At 31.7% G+C, this 16,651-nt stretch overlaps 4 protein-coding genes and 1 long non-coding RNA gene across 32 annotated transcripts in view; 3 read left to right on the top strand and 2 right to left on the bottom strand.

Moving 5' to 3' along the window:
* LOC141447220 (uncharacterized) overlaps positions 1-16,651 on the top strand; it is a 111,093-nt gene that overhangs the window by 45,218 nt on the left and 49,224 nt on the right. The gene's annotated exons all lie outside the window — the stretch shown is intronic.
* On the top strand, positions 79-4,760 carry LOC141447035 (uncharacterized). Its single transcript, XM_074114180.1, has 6 exons — positions 79-215; positions 293-545; positions 870-1,017; positions 1,140-1,641; positions 4,348-4,466; positions 4,559-4,760. The coding sequence occupies exons 2-6, from the start codon at positions 416-418 to the stop codon at positions 4,614-4,616; spliced, it is 957 nt and encodes a 318-aa protein (XP_073970281.1). The 5' UTR covers positions 79-215; positions 293-415; the 3' UTR covers positions 4,617-4,760.
* On the bottom strand, positions 4,028-7,325 carry ix (mediator complex subunit intersex). Its single transcript, XM_074114320.1, has 4 exons — positions 6,885-7,325; positions 6,737-6,798; positions 6,293-6,377; positions 4,028-6,034 (listed from the first exon to the last, which is right to left on the bottom strand). The coding sequence occupies exons 1-4, from the start codon at positions 7,077-7,079 to the stop codon at positions 5,816-5,818; spliced, it is 561 nt and encodes a 186-aa protein (XP_073970421.1). The 5' UTR covers positions 7,080-7,325; the 3' UTR covers positions 4,028-5,815.
* On the top strand, positions 7,349-10,525 carry LOC141447097 (uncharacterized). Its single transcript, XM_074114302.1, has 5 exons — positions 7,349-7,571; positions 7,666-7,787; positions 7,981-8,113; positions 10,011-10,177; positions 10,257-10,525. The coding sequence occupies exons 1-5, from the start codon at positions 7,349-7,351 to the stop codon at positions 10,374-10,376; spliced, it is 765 nt and encodes a 254-aa protein (XP_073970403.1). The 3' UTR covers positions 10,377-10,525.
* The window catches only part of sw (cytoplasmic dynein 1 intermediate chain short wing), a 36,540-nt gene continuing 31,174 nt past the window's right edge, over positions 11,286-16,651 (bottom strand). For 27 of the 28 annotated variants that reach the window (XM_074113579.1, XM_074113569.1, XM_074113588.1 and 24 more), the window contains 7 exons: positions 16,172-16,328; positions 15,789-16,043; positions 15,328-15,445; positions 13,896-14,127; positions 13,441-13,601; positions 12,784-13,047; positions 11,286-11,822 (listed from right to left, as the gene is read on the bottom strand). In XM_074113579.1, coding sequence (XP_073969680.1) covers positions 11,679-11,822; positions 12,784-13,047; positions 13,441-13,601; positions 13,896-14,127; positions 15,328-15,445; positions 15,789-16,043; positions 16,172-16,328 — 1,331 coding nt within the window. In that variant the 3' untranslated portion in view covers positions 11,286-11,678. Of the gene's footprint in view, positions 12,191-12,783; positions 13,048-13,440; positions 13,602-13,895; positions 14,128-15,327; positions 15,446-15,788; positions 16,044-16,171; positions 16,329-16,651 lie in introns of all 28 variants that reach the window. The other variant, XM_074113762.1, reaches the window with a different exon arrangement.

Below are 16,651 nucleotides of genomic sequence, written 5' to 3'. Positions count from 1 at the left end.
TAAGTACAAATTTTACTGCCTCAATCGTGTATTTCGTTATAATTGTGGACATGTGGACTGCATATAGTAATAACTCTGTTTACTAATGCAGGTTGTTACAGTATCAGTATCGGATTTTCGATTACTTGTAACCTTCCCAAGAACGGAGTTGATGTTGACGTTTTGGAAATAGATTTTGTCCCATTTCTTTTCTCCATATAATTATTGTTTTAATGGTATTAACAATTTTTCGCGTAATAAAACGAATTATACCCTTGAATATATGTATGAATAATCATATATGATTTTTCAGGAATGATGGAATTTGTTACAAGTATTTTGGAAAAATATTAAGATGAAAAATGTTATTTGCTTTCCTAGTGCGTAGTTATGCAGTGCATTTTACAGCTTTAAACTAATTCAATTTCTGCAGGAAATGGAAGAAATATTAATTTTTAAAGTTCAAGACAAAAGGGTTCTTTATGATACAAATTTAATTCATTACAAAGATATTAAAGCTAGAAACCAAGCTTGGGAAGAAATAGCTGCAGAACTTGGTCTGAAAGGTAACAAAGACAATAGTTGAAAATAGAGGGTAATAGTGTTTCCTACATCGAAAGTTCTCTGTTTCTGAGAGAACGAGGAAGTATAACAATAAAGATGTATTTTATATAGGTCCTAATTCTGCCCAATAAGCTGATATTCTCATTTACCTTGACTTGAATTTGTAGACAAGCCTTGCTTATGTAACAAGGAGGATGAGAGAATACGTTTTCGAGATTTAAATTTTAATTATTTAAGAAAAATAAATTTATCTTAAATAAGACCCGGATTTAAATTATATTTTGCATAAATATTTCTAATACCATACCTAAATTTTTTACTTGCAGTCGCAGAATGCAAAGATATGTGGTGCAAATTGAGAAATAGTTATTATAATGCTCGAAAACGACGCCTCAAGTTAGGAAGAGGACAATTACCAGCTACAGGAAAATGGAAATATGAAGATCAAATGAGTTTTCTCATCCCGTTTCTGACGTAAGTTCAATATAACAGCTTATATTTATTCCTCATTTAATTTTTCATCTATTTTATTTTCTTGTTCATATTAATCTGTTTGCTATGCATAAATTAATTAAATATCGTACAATGTGTTATAGAACAACCAGTGAATTTAGCAACCGACCAAGCGAGAAGTACAAGTTACTTCATATTCCTGCAAGGAATGTTATGAATTATACCATTGATGAGACGGTGATAGATGCAATAGACAGTGATGATGAAGTTAGAGCGGGTAATGAAAGTAGTAAAAGCGTAGCGCTTTTAAGGATGCCTTCTTCAAACGGCGAAATTGGCAATCACGAGCAGCTTAGAAACTGGGAATCACCAACTCAAAAAAAGACTTCTTTAGGAAAAGTAACAGCTCAAATAAAACCGATGAGTCCAGATAAAATTAATAGCTCACAGACACATAGCACATCTTACACTGCCTCTTCAGACGAAGAAGTTGTTATAGTGGAAGATGATGACTGTATTCTAGACCATGCTGCCACTTCACGTAGTAATGCAGCAGATAGATCTAGGAAGTTAGCCACATTTGGTAAACGAACTGAAACAGGCGGGAGGATGCGTGAGAAGAATAATCTTTCCATAGTTATAAAGGTAATAACCTACTTTTGTAAACCCTTTCTTTCTCATTCGTTTTCCTTTTGTTGGACTTCCTCTCTCTATCACTCTTTTTTGGAAAAAAGCCTGTCAAGACCTTTTTCCCCAGTGGTACATATTTTTAAAAAATACACTTTTTTGTCAGTTTTTGATGAATGGTTCGTACACTTATACACATATTTAGCGCCTTAAAAGGAATAAAAGAGGTATTAGTCATCTTTTAGTTCCATCATTATTCCTATACTCTGGAGTTTCCTTGTTACTCATTACAACCCCTTAGGTAAGAAAATCAGTTTTTTTAATGTTTTCATCATGTTCTAAGCAGTTTTCGCGATCCATAATACTAGATAGAATAGTTTTTCTACTAATTAACATTCCTTTAACAAAAGACTAATTGTATTGATGACTTCTGCAAGTATTTTTATAGGTTATATAATCCTGTAATTTGGGTTTTATTTAATTGCAATGAGTTAGGTAATTGATGATTTATGTCAAGAGATTTACTAAGTCATGTATGTATATATCCTACGTCAAAATAAATTTGTTATAGCATACTATCGGAAAACATCAATTTTTTTGCATATTTTTGTGGGAGTCAATCCCTAAACCCCTTAGGTGCGACTATGAACTGTAGAAACTTGCTTGGAGGAAAAGAAGTTATCATTGTCATTGCCTCTGCTGTAGGGCAACGGAGACGGATGATTCCTAGATTAGATTGGCAGAAGTGATGTAAGGATAAATTGCGAAAAACGTTTTTTAAAAATGATTTGCGATTAATGGAAGAGTGATTTGAAGAGGAAAAATTGGGAAACATGAACGAAATGATAATGGTTGCAGATTGCTTGATTATTTGGGTTAAGGTTAAAAATAACCATCTTCTCCCTTAGAAATATTCTCAAATATTCTTTCCTCCATGGCCCATCGGTAGGTGTTACAATTATTATCCCAAAATCTGTTTCCCATCGTTGCTTGATGTTTGGTACATCCTCTCAATTTGTGTGTATAGCTAATTTTGAGTCTCTATTTAGCCTGTTCTTTTGCAGCGGTTAGTTTTACGCACTCAGGGAAATCTTTTCGCTCGCTATATGTAATCAACCTCGTTATTGTTGCTTTTCCGTTCATCCCTGATATGAACTGTTGATTTGTGAGCATTTGATCGGTAATCCTTCTCGAATGCTTTTGTTTCTTACACATTTTATGGGTGCTCCTTCTGATTGTATTCTTTTCAAAAATCGTTGTTGGGCCATCACGCTTGGTTCTAGTTGCAGCAGTTCTCCAAATCTTCGAGCTTTGCTCTTCTGGGCTAAGGAGCTACAAAGACGTTTTCTTAGGTCTATCTTCCCATACTAGCAATGATATTTGCTTACTTTCAATATAAATCTCTCGACCTTCCAGCTCCAGATAGCAAAATAATTTTCCATTATTTTTTTTTAAAAAAATGCTCAGACCCTGCCTTAAGGTCGAAGTAATCTTCCTGCATATTGATTGGCTTTTCGTTTTGTATTTGGCTATTACTACTGCATTCCAAACTTTAACTTCTCGATCTTGGCATTTCGTCGCCGGTTAATAAAAACAAAATACACTATATTATTTTGACGTTTAATTTCCATTTATATTGTTTTCGTATTAATCTTATGTGTAGTATTTAATTTTATTTAATTATCATTTAATTTAATTGTTTCCTTTACCGTATCCTCTGAATATTTCCTTAATAAGATTATATATTTATACAATCTATATAATTGTTATAATAAAAAACGAATATTTCAATTATTAATATTAACCTACTTTTTTAATCTACTAAAATCTCTGTTAAGAAAACATTAATTTCAATAACAGTAATAGTTATTAGATAAAAATAAAAAGGTTTTAATGTGCGCATCGCCACAAAACCCGCAGGTAGGGCAAGTTCAAACATAGCGCAGTCAATCACACATGTCCCAATGTGCGCCGAGACATTTTTTCCCCATCATTTTTTGGTATTTTATCTTTATTTTATTTTATTTTTTTTAATAGAAAATACCCAGCTAAAAGAACTTGTGCTGTCCGAATCACTGTTGTTCATTCTCCGTCGCAAATGAGTGGTTTTATGTGTTATGCATCATCAGGCATGTCTCACCCACATCTCATAACCTCTTTGAAGCGCTTTTCTAATTCTATTGCCTTAAAGATCTGCGATTGTTTTTATTCTGAAGTGCTTTTCAGTGAAGTTTATCGTTAGCAAAGCACCCTTGCCCTTCTGGTTATTCCATATTTGAGTACTGGTTTATCCAGTCAAATAAAAAAAAAATGAAACTTCTGTTAATATATCTATATTCGTATTATGTGACCTCTTACTTTAGGCGCCTAAAAACTTTACAACAAAGAAAAGTATCAACAAAGATTATAACTAATAAATATATTTTTATTTTAAAACACACAAACACACACTATATAACCAATATTATAAGTTGAAGCGAAGCAATTTTTCTTTAGCCTTTTCAATTTTCTCATAATTATTTCATACAATTTATCGTAACGACTTTTTTTTTTTTGGATCTTAGGTACTACAAAATTGAATTTTGCCGGCCGAAATTTTCCAATGATGCTCATTTCCAGCCTTATAAATTTAATTTCCAGCGATATAAATATAGTGTAGCAGTTACTAGTTGTTAATATTTCCCTGTATGATAGTTAAAAGTGCAGTATCTGTTTTTTTTTTAGAAACCAAATTCTTCTAGAAGCAATGATAAACAGGAAGGTGAATGTGTAGAGGAAGAATATTATCTAAGGTTAGCTAAGATGGCTAAGAAACTGAAGCCTCCAGATCGAGTGAAACTCAGGTAGCTTAGATCTAAAATTTCATTGCTTCTCAGAAATGTTGTAATGCATAAAGTATTATTTTTCTTTTATAATTGATTTTTATTTACTAAAGGGAAACTGTATCTAGAATTGTGATTGATGCCCTAATCAATTCTCTTCCAGAAGACTGAGAAGTAAGTTATATTTTAACTATTTGATATTCTTGTTTTTATTTACAATTATAATTTAGGTTTTTTTTTTGTGAGTCAGTAACAATTTATTTTATTTGTATTTGTATAATAATTGAAATGTTGTAAATATAATTTAATACGATAGCTCTTTTGCTTAATTATGGATTTAAAAAAAAAAAACAAACAAATTCCTGGAACAATTGAAAAGGAGGCCATGTATGGCATGGAATCTCAAACTTTCCAAAAATGAAAGAAAAATAATCTTCCTTCTCCATACTTCCTAAATTAATACTAATCGTAGAAACGAATTTTTGTACATAAACAGATTAGTGAAGACATTGGAACTGTCTAAAAACAAAAGTGCTCTAAACATGAGCTACCAATTGCTTAAATATAAACCTTAGATTTCTGGGTTTTGGAATATCTGAATGGTATGAGTTCAGTTTAACATTCTCAAATTTATAGGGAGACGATTCAAGGTATTATCTTGAAAAGCACACCTAGCCACAAGTCTTAGTCATGCACTTGCAACTTCGCAAGAGTTTCACTTATGTATATTTGTAGTAAGTAATATGCACATTGTGTGCAATAATTATGCGAGTGAAAAAAATTTGTGTGCTTCATACTAGATGTCTTTTAAAGGGTTTTGATCTAATTGAAGAAGTCACTACACACAATATGCATTGTTATTGTGAGGCAAGAAAAAACTTGATTACAAGGATGTGGATACTGTAAAAACGTTCCAACACAAGGTAGAAAGTGCAAAGAATTTAAAAAAAACGCTTTATCCAATTAGACTAATGTTTACCCTACCGTACTCTTGATCTTCTGTTAAACTATTCGATATCTCTTTTCTTCCTATAAATCTTAAACTACGTAAACATTCTCGAACCACTACTTATCACAACTTAAGAACTACTTAACAGCTGATTGAAAGGCACATTAATTATGCAAATCCTTTCAAGAAAAATTGCATAAACAGTTTATGAAACTAGTCGACTTTAAAAGAAAACTCAGTTTTTTCAGCCAGAAATCATGAAACCTGTAAAACTGAACACTCCGAATGTAGACCTTTATAAGTTGTATACATTTTGCTTTTACATTTAATTTAGTAACTTGAAACAATCACAGTACAAATGCTTGTTCAAATAAAAATAAAATCCCTATGTTTAGTTGACTTTTCAATACCAAAACTAGTATCACTCGGCAGAAGTAACGTTTTGAGCAGCTGCTAATAACATGTCGTGTAATTCTTTAGCAAACGAAACTTGTGTCCTCACTGTAGCTAAGTACTGAGGATACGTGAGTGTATTCATTTCTTGTTGTCCAGGAACAGGTTCAGACCTTTGAGGTGTGACTGTCATGTTCAGGTATCGCTGAGAACTAGCCCCTTGATTAAGACACTCGATTGAAGTTTTCTGAACATGTATAAATAACATAAAATATGTTAGAGATTCCCTTAACATTTTGTTTCTAAAAAGTAAAATTGGTGCTTCTTTGTAACTCATGGTAAAACAAAAGAAATCTTATAAATGTCTCTAAAACATCATGCATTGGTTGATGTCAATAGTAGAAGTCTACCAATAAAATTTTAAATATTTGAATTTGATTACAGAATTGTTATTTCTTTTTTCTATATTTGTAGTATAATTGAAAAACTTAACAAAAATACTTACAAGGTGCAATTCTATCTGGTCACAGATGGAATAGAATTCTTCCATACTTTTATCAAATTGTGGAGGAGAATCATCAGCATTTTTTCTAAAAATTAAATTATAGGGTAATTAATCAATGTAAGCCGATTTTTAGATATAAGCTTTCAATCCAATTATTTATGTTTTTTTTTTTTTTTGGAACTTTCGGACAGATAGCAAGCAACTTTGTTATATAAATCTCTCATTATGGCATTTATTAAAACCCAAGACAAAGAAGTGAACTCACACCACGCACACCTTATCTTAAAGATTTTACCCTCGAGAGAACACTGTCCGGAGGCCGGCAGTGCACTGGAAAAAGCTCCGGGCGCTAATAACCTCAGCTGTTGATGCGCCTTTTTACAGATTTTACACCTAAGAAACAGTTATTATATAAGCAAATTTCTAACCAAACATTTTACTTACAATGAACCAATATCTACCAGACTATTTTGGTGAAGGGTACGAGCAGCGGTTTTAAGGGTAGCCTTTAACAAACAAATTTCTCATTTTAATAAAACGTTAATCTATGTCCAAAGCAAAAATATTGTGCAAATAGTGGGAGAAAACTTACTGCTAACGAATCTCTCAGTGGTCCAACTAGAGTCTTAACTTTGGATATATTATCAAGTTTTTCTTGAGACTGTGGCTGTAAACCTGTTATGTTTGGCTGACCCTGCGGATTCACGACCATGGGGTTTACTTGTTGCTGAGGTGGCATAACTTGGCCCATGACTTGTCCTGGCTGCATCGTTTGCATATTCATCATGTTTACTTCAACAGATTTTATACTAAATATCTGGCAATCAAAAAAATGCACTGAACCTCCTATTGCGAAATTTTAAGAGCTGACTGAAATGCCAGACTACAATAATCAGAAACCTAGACTTAAGCAAAAATAATGGGTTAGTCCAATTCGCTCTTCTCGTACTACAAAATACAAATATAAAATTACAAATTACTCGATTCCTACGTCCAGTGTTAGCTAGAATTTTACCTAACCTGTGCCTCTATAACCACCTCAATAACCTTCTATTGATGTTTTTTAAACGTACGAGCTTACAACTTCAAATTAGAAAGGAAATTTACATTAAAACAAAAAAAAAAGAATTGTTAATTATGGTTCTATCAGAGGATGAAAATCATATTAAAATGAATTTTATGATCTTATCAAAAAGAGAAGAAACTGAAAAACACATAATTGCTGACCACAGTAAATTGGCCGTAAAACTTAATAAACTAAAATTAAATCGACAGGATGGTAAAAAAAAAATTCTGATTTTTTTAACCGTCTTATTATTTGTTTTAATTAATGCGTCTATTTAATCGTATTATGTGTCTTTTTTGTCTACTAGATTTTACTACTAACAGCAGACTACAAGAGGAAAGTGCCGTATTAAATCATAAAAATTCTATTCTTTCAACTAAAATAAATAATTATATTTTTGAAAGCAATAAAGTCCAAAGGGAAATAGTGGTACCCTTAACTCAATATTAATAAAGTGAATGTGGCTGTTAACAAATGTTCAATATCTGTAACTGACAGTTACCATTATTGCAAGATCTATTTTGACATTCTTTAGAGACTAATAAGTTCCTAAAGGCATTTATGTGGCATTAGATAATGCAAAATTTCAAATCACTATTTTTCAAGGATGTATTACTTGTAGGTGATGGAATGCAAGATCGACGAATTTAAAACAAGCCGTCGACAGGCGACAGTAGTTAACGACAAAGAAAACCTCACAATGAGTCTTTTATTCAAGAGAATGGATTTACATAAAAACAAATTAAACGAGATATGTAAGAAGTATGACTAATTCTTCAAATAATGAAATTGTTATGTAGAAAATCAGAGCTAGTAAAATAATGTATTATATCTCACTAGCTTTCTCTTTCTGCGATGAAGTACATTTATTTTAATATTTTTGCGAAAATGATTCCTTCAACACAAACATTACGGAAAGGATCTTTGAAAGTCAGGGAGATTTAAAGGCAGTTGGGGCTCTTAAATTGGAATAAAAATTCATAAGACAACTGGATCATCTATTCTTTGATATCTCTTTTGGATTGAGAGTTGCGAAAAAGCTGTTGAACGTGTTCTAGTGCGTTAATCCTTCTGTGGGGACTTGCCCCTGCAGTATCGAAAGGATATTATGATGGGATTATCAGGAAGAAATTCAGTACGGAGGCTGAGGGAAAAGGAGAGGTCTGCATGGAAGTGAGACAATAACTTCAGGCCAAGAGTGAACTTTACTCCAATTAGGACACTACAATTGTTAGTTCAGGGAAAAAAGCATTTAATATTCTAGTGCATAATTTATGGATGGGCACTTAAATATCACCCGAGTGCATACCATCACCACCTTTGCGTGATATGAGGAAACGGTGCGTGAGACCGTGGTTCATTGTCTTCGCTTCAGGGATAAGAGCCTCTGAACCCTAGCAACAGTAACAAGTGCCAGTTTACTACTGTAAAGCACTAAACATATGTAATACTGAAGTGAATTTTTTTTAAATACAAAATCTCAGTTTCAAAAAAAATTGCGGTAAAAGTAAGCCATTTGAGTGTCCCTAGCAGATTTTTCAACTTACTCTTGCCCCCTGAAAAGAGAACGGATTTTGATCATGCAGAATTTCGATATTGAGTTTTATCGGGAAATATCCATTTCGAGATTCCCTTACTACGAACTAGGGTCTCGCTCTTTCTCTGTGAGTTTGTGAGCGTGGGTACGATGTTTAGAGGCGATCGTAGGACTGAAATATGCATTCTGACAATTACAGTCAACCTGAAATCTTTCTCTTAGTAGTTAACGTTCTCTTGAAATAAAACAAAATCAACAAAATTCTCTAAGTTTGGTTCATTTACTGCAGACTGCTAAACATTAATTTTTATTTGATACATTTTCCAGGAAAATTCATTGAAAGGCACTTTGGAAAGAGAGGCAGTCACATTTCTCTGTAAAGTGTCCTTTCAATGTAAGTACTATTTCGTCCTTGTACATTAATAGGAAGTTAATATGTAAGGAATATTCCTAATTCAAAGAAAGTCGGTCGATTAGTATGTCTCTTTACGTTACGATTACTTCGTTTTTAGCGATTTTTTTTTCAAAATTATTGTAATTTTTTTTTTAACCACTGCCATTTCCGAGGGTTACTAAATTTATTCGAAACATTTTTCCAAGGTTCTTAGGGATTGAAGAATTCAAATTAAATTCTCCTCTTAAGTTCTGTTTCGGTTTATTGTGTGGCATAAATATTTCTGAGAGTGAAAAGTCTGTATTTTTTATTTTATTTTAGATAAGTACTTAAATTAGCTTTCAGAAAAATATTTAACTGGAGTGATTGATTGGTGTGACCTCCAGAATTTGAAAGTTGGTTTTGGGGAGTTGTAACAAATAGTAATAAAATAAACTGTTAAAGTTAATACCAGGCAGTGGAATAGTTTTCCATGCACAAAATGACATTTATGTCGGATGTTATTGATTCGCAAACAGTTGATTGTTGTAATTTTTATGAAGCTTATATTAAATCGTTGCTACAGGAACTAGTATGGAAGTATTATCGAGCGCATTCATATTGCATAGCTAAGTCGCAAATCACTAATTAGCTTCAATAAATTGAATTTGTTACCAAATTCTCGAAAGTACTTTCTTCTCTTTATTCAATTTATCGATCTGTAAAAATTATGCTACTACAGGGGAAAATGAAACTGACGTCGACAATATTAAGAATTTAGTAGAAATGAAGAAATCTCTGGAAGCTAAGAAAACTCAGTTGCGTAGTAACATATTGCAGTTGCAAGTGAAAATAAGCGAGAGAAAAAACTTGATACCAAAATTTAATGAAGAAATTATGATACTGAAGGTGAGTCGCAATCTTTTTGAAAATGAACCCAAAATTAAGTGTTTAATTTTATCAGTAAATTTTCCTAATTAATTTTCAGAAAAGAAATGCGGCTTATTTGAAGAGAATGACTAGGAAGCTGGAATATTTGGAGCATTCTTTGACTGAAAAGAAGAAAACGTTTATCAATACAGATATTCATGAATATTTAAAGAAGTAAATTTTAAATATTTCCTACGTACTTAATTATTCACAAAGAAATTGAAGAAGTTCTAGAATTTTTACGACCTAATTTATAAGAATAAATTCAAGGTTTATGTTAGTTAATTAAAACATTTAACAGTTACTTAATAAAGCATTTATTTGTTATGCAGCTTTATTTATTTATAATTAAATTGAAATTATTTATAATTAATGAACTTGTCTTAATTGTGGGAGGTTTAAGTACATTAAATTACCTTTTGTGCCTCAAAGCAAAAGAATATTGAATGTATGGAAACTTAAAGCTTACAGATAAAAGGAGCAAAAAAAAATCCCTAATAAGAGCACAAAGCTCACGCACTTTAATCAACTTATTTCATACGCGTATTCAATTAACGCCATGATTATGGTTGTCAGTATCATGAAGACTAGAGACATCGACCTCAGATGTCACCTAACCCCAATAATGAAGCATAAGATACGTACGCTCAGAGGTATTTATGGGACTCAGTAAGCTGTGGTTAAGTCCGGATTGCTCCCATTAGAGTTTCTCTTCCTACAAACCTCAATATTGTCACGAGTTGTGCACTTAGTAAGGTTGCTACTAGTGACCCCATATGTTGTCGTGTCTTAAATTAAAAAAATCTGTCTAAATATTTACATCAATTTGGAAAAACATGTTCTGTTAACCCACTAACTAGTGTTAATAACTCTTTTTTTCGTGTTCGGGGAACTGCACAACTGTACTCCGAAAATCTAACACGATCGTACACTTCCTCCTGCTAAAAGAGAAAACAAAAATTAAGCAGAGATAAGTGGCCAGACGTTTGCATGTATACTACAAAAAATAAATTTAATGAACATTTACAATAATAATAATTATCAAATGAAAAACAAAAAATGTATTATGAGATTAATAACAAAAAGCATTATGCAAAGCTTTTGCTTTTTATTTCCAATATTTTTTCGTTAATAACAAAAACATGAAATAATTTAACTTAGAATTAAAAGTTTACAAAATATGATATTTACATCTCGCAAATGAAACATAAATAAATAAAATACTCTTCGATAAGAAATTCAAGAAGCAGCATTACAATTATTGCTGTCTTCTTTCTTCTGTATTTAATAATTCCTTTACAAAAAATATTTTAAAAAACCTCTAGCAACAGTGCAGTATTAACTCAAGCGCAATATGTAATTCGAGAAAGTAAATTTACAACAATAATATACTCTACGCCACTTCATTGCCATCGGTATTAAACAATAAACAATATCCACCAATGGATATTTATTTTCCATATTCAAAGTTAATACTTATTTATCTAGATACAAAAGAGGACAGACTACTTGGTCCTGAACTGAGGCTGATTTTGTACATTTCTTCATCTGCCTGGTTGTCCTTCAATTCTTGAAGAGTTACTAATAACTTATTCCACTCGTCATGTCGAGGTTGCCAAAAATGCTTGCGACAAAAATTAAGCACATATTTACTCATTTTTAGGAATTCATATTATTATTATTATTGTTATTGTTATTTTTATTATTATTATTATTATTATTATTATTATTATTATTATTTGGGTTTAATAAGTAACATCCATGACACCCCAAATATGATAGTAACATTTATTCCTAGTGAGAATTCGATATCGATAAATAATCCAAATCTGCACAAAGTTTTTACCAAAGGAAAGAACACCAATGTCTTGAATCGTGCACGCTAATAAAAGTTTGTATTCAATGCCAGTTTATTCTATGATCATCAATCGTTTACAAGCGCTAGAGAATCTCCTAATAAAACATTTGTGTACGTGTCGTATGCTAGCCCATCTAATGCAACAAAGAACGAAATAAGTCAATAATCAACTGAGCCATACAATTTAATTGAACTGAAATAGTTTGGTGTGAATTCTCAATAAACTCAATGTTCCCTAAGTTATATTATTTTTTCCCCAAATATGTATACATATATAAAGTGTAAAAACAAGACAATAATTATAAATAACCCAAAATGAATTTTAGTTGGGTTAAATTAAAGTAATAGCCATTTTTTCAGACGAGGCTTAACGTCCCACTAATACAATTTACTATTAATATTTTGTCTAAGAAATAGGAGTCTATTCGCGGGATTCGAATCGGAGATCTCTAAAGTAGTGTTTATTCTAAGAAAAGCAAATCATCTCCCAGGGACCTCTCTAAACTGAGATTTTTCGAAAAAAAATTTTTGTCACTAGGAATTTTTTTAATATCTCCAATTATGTTTAACAATTTTTTTTGCGAGAAGTGTGGAATTAAAAAAAAGTCAAAGGCTCGAATGTCAATAAATGACAAATAATAGTTCGTATAAAATATGTCTTAACGGTCAAATTGAATTTATTACACGAACGAACAAGTCAAAATTAGCGAAAAAAAACTACGGTTACCTCAGAAAGTTGATAAAGATGAACCCTGCCATCATGATCGCCAACAGCAATGTCAGATCCAGATTGTGTCCACCCTAACCTATTAAGACCTCCAGGTTCAACGATAGTACTGGCACACGGTGTTTCAGTTTCAGAATTTAGGTCCCAAATGTCTAAACGGCCATTACCATCAACGGCTGCAAACACTGAGGGATGAACAGGAGACCATGCAACATCACAAATGTAGTCTCCATTGTCCTCAAAACTGTACACTGGTTTATTTTCCTACGTTATTAGAAAATAAAATTCACATTTATTGATCATCTTTTGCAAAACATACTTGTTATAAGACAAATTAGTTAATTTCAAGTAAGTTTAAAGACTGTATCAATTCAAATTCTAAAAAAATACTAGTTAAGAAAATTCGTATTTAATGTGTAATTTTTGCTTTCTTTCTTATAATTTTTTACAATCTAAATATTGATTTCAAAGTAGGAAAGTTTGTTCCTAGTATATTCTTTAGAAAACACTGAAATTCTAAGTGATAATTGGTGCGATCTAAAAAATATTAAGCCCAATTTGTCAGCTTTACATCTACAAATCCTTCATGTACTGTGGCCAGAGACGGTCACTACAATGACAATTTTGTTTTTTAGTACAAAATTCTATTTTACCAACCTTCATGTTCCATAGTTTAATAGTCCAATCAAAGGATGACGTAAGGAAAAGATGCGAATAGTCAACAGGACCTTGCACTTTGTGAGTATTGATTCCGGTGATGGGACCCTGGTGACCATCGTAAATGTCTGTCACTCCTGCCTTTGTGCCATGGCGGCAAGCTGTATATTAAATAAAAACATCTTTTAAAGAAAAAAAAAAAAATTATGAACTAAAATGTAGATGTCGTGATGTATCCGTATTACTGTAGATGTAGATTTTGATTATTTTGTCACTGCATAAATGTAAACTTTGAATCTATTTCTGAAGGTGAATGAACATCCAAAATCAGTCGGATTTAAAGAAAAAAAAGGCAAGTTCTGAAGGAAAATATCATTGATAAAAAATGTTATATTTTATGGCATACAAATGTACCAATAAAAATCGTCATATCATAAAAATATGTAATTGCAAACCTGAATACACTTGTCCTTCTTCTGAACCAAGTACGAGATTATTGACATCGTTGTAAGGTAGATCAAGAGCAGTAACAGCAATAGTCTTTGATTGTTTATATTGAAGGTCCAAAGTTTCTTGAGGTTGAGACAACATATCTAATGACCAGGAACAAAGTCGGCCATCAGTTGATACGGAAATTAAATTATGTGCATTTGGAGTTCCAACAACGTTCATACAGTAGACTGGATGCTGAAATTTTTTTAAAATTTTGTATTGCCATAATGTAAATCAACTTGATAAAAAAGATTTGCACAGCAAAATCCTGGTATACTCATCTACTTTCCGAACTACAGGAATAATAAACTTCACTTTCTTTATTATATTTATTTTAATAATATAAAACTAATATTTTTTTTATAATTTGTGGATGGGTGAGGTAAAATGGGATTGGCGACATAAGGTCAAGATTAATAGGTGACGAAACCATCACTACTGCTGTAATCCTCAAAAAGAGGTTTTTCTCTTATATGGTATATATATTCCATGTCGAAAATAATATACGCCAGATTAAGTAAAAATAATTTTTTATTAAAAAAAAATGGCCATCACGGATTAAAAGGAAGAAAATCATTGAATGTGACCGTTCAGGTTGACGGATAAACAGAATAAAGACATTAACTTCGCATTCACATTTAGTGTTTCATTCCTGACATTCATTCAGAGTTGACCGTTCTAACTAAATGTTATTAACAGAAATTAATTTGAGGCAGGAATCGAGCAACGTATTAGTCTAGTTATATAAATCAAGATGGATGGAGGGTTCCAACAGCTTAGGTCCATCTACTTTATTATTGTGATTAAAAGGACTTCATCGCTTTATGATCTATAATACAACGCATATAATATTTATTTTTAATAATTATTTTAATGAATATTGTAATATTAAGTAATTAATGTTTAAAATACAACACAGACTCTGAAGAAGACTATTTTGTCGAAACGTAGGTGAAAAATTTGAGTTAATTACCGACCAAATTCTTGCTAATATAGTCACAAAATAATAACTCAGCTCAGTGTAACATAGAATATAAAAATAACACTTAGATTTTCTCTCTGTAGGAGCTTCTGCAAATGCTGAAGAATAAGATATTCTCCCCAAAAGTACTGGACCCCAAATTTTTAAGAGAAATAGATGTGGAAGATCCCCCTAAAGGAATCATTTAGTTATTACTATTATGTGCAATACTCTTTAATGTGTTTAATGTTATTTATCTTACCTAGCAAAGCTAAAAATAATCTTTAGTTTGGGCTTCAGATTAAATCTTTTTAAAGTAGAAAGTACATAATTAAAAGATCTATTTTTAAATGATAGTCTATAAAAAAGTAATCTTATCTTGCTTCTACATAATTCACAATATTAGTGATAATTGTATTAAAAAATTTTGTTACTGTGTGTGCGGTGGCTGACAATGGCGTTCTTTGAATTGGTGTTCTTTTCTGAACCCGGTTGTCCCAAAGTACTACTTGACCAGAATAGGTTCCTCCAAGAATTAGGTTTGGATGAAATCTACAAGCAGAAAAATCGTAAATAAATTAGTTATTACTGTGTTCTGATTTTAACTTAACAATCTAATCATCTATTTCTACTTTTATTAATTATAGAATTTTAAATTAATACATATATTTTTTTTAAAATTTAATTTAATTTAAATTTTGTAGTATCAATCAACATTATAACATTAAACATTCTATGGATGCCTAACTGCCTCGCTGCGCTCGGGGCCAATACTTCAATTCGGATTTTAAAAAGCGCTTGATTATGATTCATTAATGAATTTATTTAAACTATTTACAATATCTTTTGTAACTAATTGAAAATAAAATATTAACTTTTTTCGTATAACACTTACTTTGCGAACGTGGCTGAAAGAACTGTTGATTGACAGTGCAAGACATATTCGGGACTGGTCTTCTTGAATTTAACATTCCAAACTAAGCAAACACCGTCAGGATCGTGTACAGATTCAGACGAGGAATGATAAGAAGCAAGTAAGAGTTCAGGATAAGACGGACACCAATCAATGCTAGTTACACATCGGCCGCGAGACCACCTCTCTTCCGAAAATATGCGACTGGCCGAAAGTTGACTCATGGATTTATCATCACTAGAAACAAATATAGCTGCATTAATTCTAACGCAAAAATTATCTTTAAAACTAGAAAATTATTAAAAATTAACTTCTAAAAATTTAAATAATTTAAAAAATTTAAATTATTTTAGAACTTAACATACTTTAAATCATCATCATCAAGGGCCCCAGTATAATCTGTGTAGATATCTACGGATTCAGACAGCGCTCGTTCCATAATACGTCCGCTTCTATCTATAAATCTTTGAAAATCTTCGCTTAATATCACAGTCATCTTTTCATCCTCGCTTAGTTCCCGAACTAAAAAGAATTAAAATTATAAATAACTGAAAATTATTGGAGGGTCCAAGGTGTCTAAATGGTTGTAACTAAAATTTAGACATTACGAGATGGGAAGAATTCACAAGCTGTGGAAAGAACTAAGCATGCCTTTGCTTTCTAACCTATTTTGGCTTAATTGGCTCTCATGATAAAACTACAGCAGACCTATTGCACCAGATACCTCATTGCCCTAATTAGCAAAAAAAAAAAAAACCGGTAAGTTCATTCAGTGGCTGACCCAAGATCCACAACATGGCCTCCTTCTCTGAACCTTTCCGCAGAAGCCTCTTAAAGTTGAATGT

This window comes from Rhodnius prolixus, unplaced genomic scaffold (genome assembly GCF_049639745.1).
Source record: "Rhodnius prolixus isolate KJV_2025 unplaced genomic scaffold, Rpr scaffold_1, whole genome shotgun sequence".
Lineage (NCBI taxonomy): Eukaryota > Metazoa > Arthropoda > Insecta > Hemiptera > Reduviidae > Rhodnius > Rhodnius prolixus.
Note: the sequence above shows the minus strand (reverse complement) of the source record. Positions and strands in the feature narration are given on the sequence as shown.

Coding starts and splice junctions, on each gene's coding strand:
- LOC141447035 (XM_074114180.1), top strand. CDS start 416: ATGGAAGAAATATTAATTTTTAAAGTTCAAGACAAAAGGGTTCTTTAT. Junction 546..869: donor TGCAGAACTTGGTCTGAAAG/GTAACAAAGACA, acceptor TTTTACTTGCAG/TCGCAGAATGCAAAGATATG. Junction 1,642..4,347: donor ATCTTTCCATAGTTATAAAG/GTAATAACCTAC, acceptor TTTTTTTTTTAG/AAACCAAATTCTTCTAGAAG.
- ix (XM_074114320.1), bottom strand. CDS start 7,079: ATGATGAATATGCAAACGATGCAGCCAGGACAAGTCATGGGCCAAGTT. Junction 6,799..6,884: donor CACTGAGAGATTCGTTAGCA/GTAAGTTTTCTC, acceptor TGTTTGTTAAAG/GCTACCCTTAAAACCGCTGC. Junction 6,378..6,736: donor CTGGTAGATATTGGTTCATT/GTAAGTAAAATG, acceptor TTTAATTTTTAG/AAAAAATGCTGATGATTCTC.
- LOC141447097 (XM_074114302.1), top strand. CDS start 7,349: ATGTTTTTTAAACGTACGAGCTTACAACTTCAAATTAGAAAGGAAATT. Junction 8,114..10,010: donor AAACAAATTAAACGAGATAT/GTAAGAAGTATG, acceptor ATGCTACTACAG/GGGAAAATGAAACTGACGTC. Junction 10,178..10,256: donor AAGAAATTATGATACTGAAG/GTGAGTCGCAAT, acceptor ATTAATTTTCAG/AAAAGAAATGCGGCTTATTT.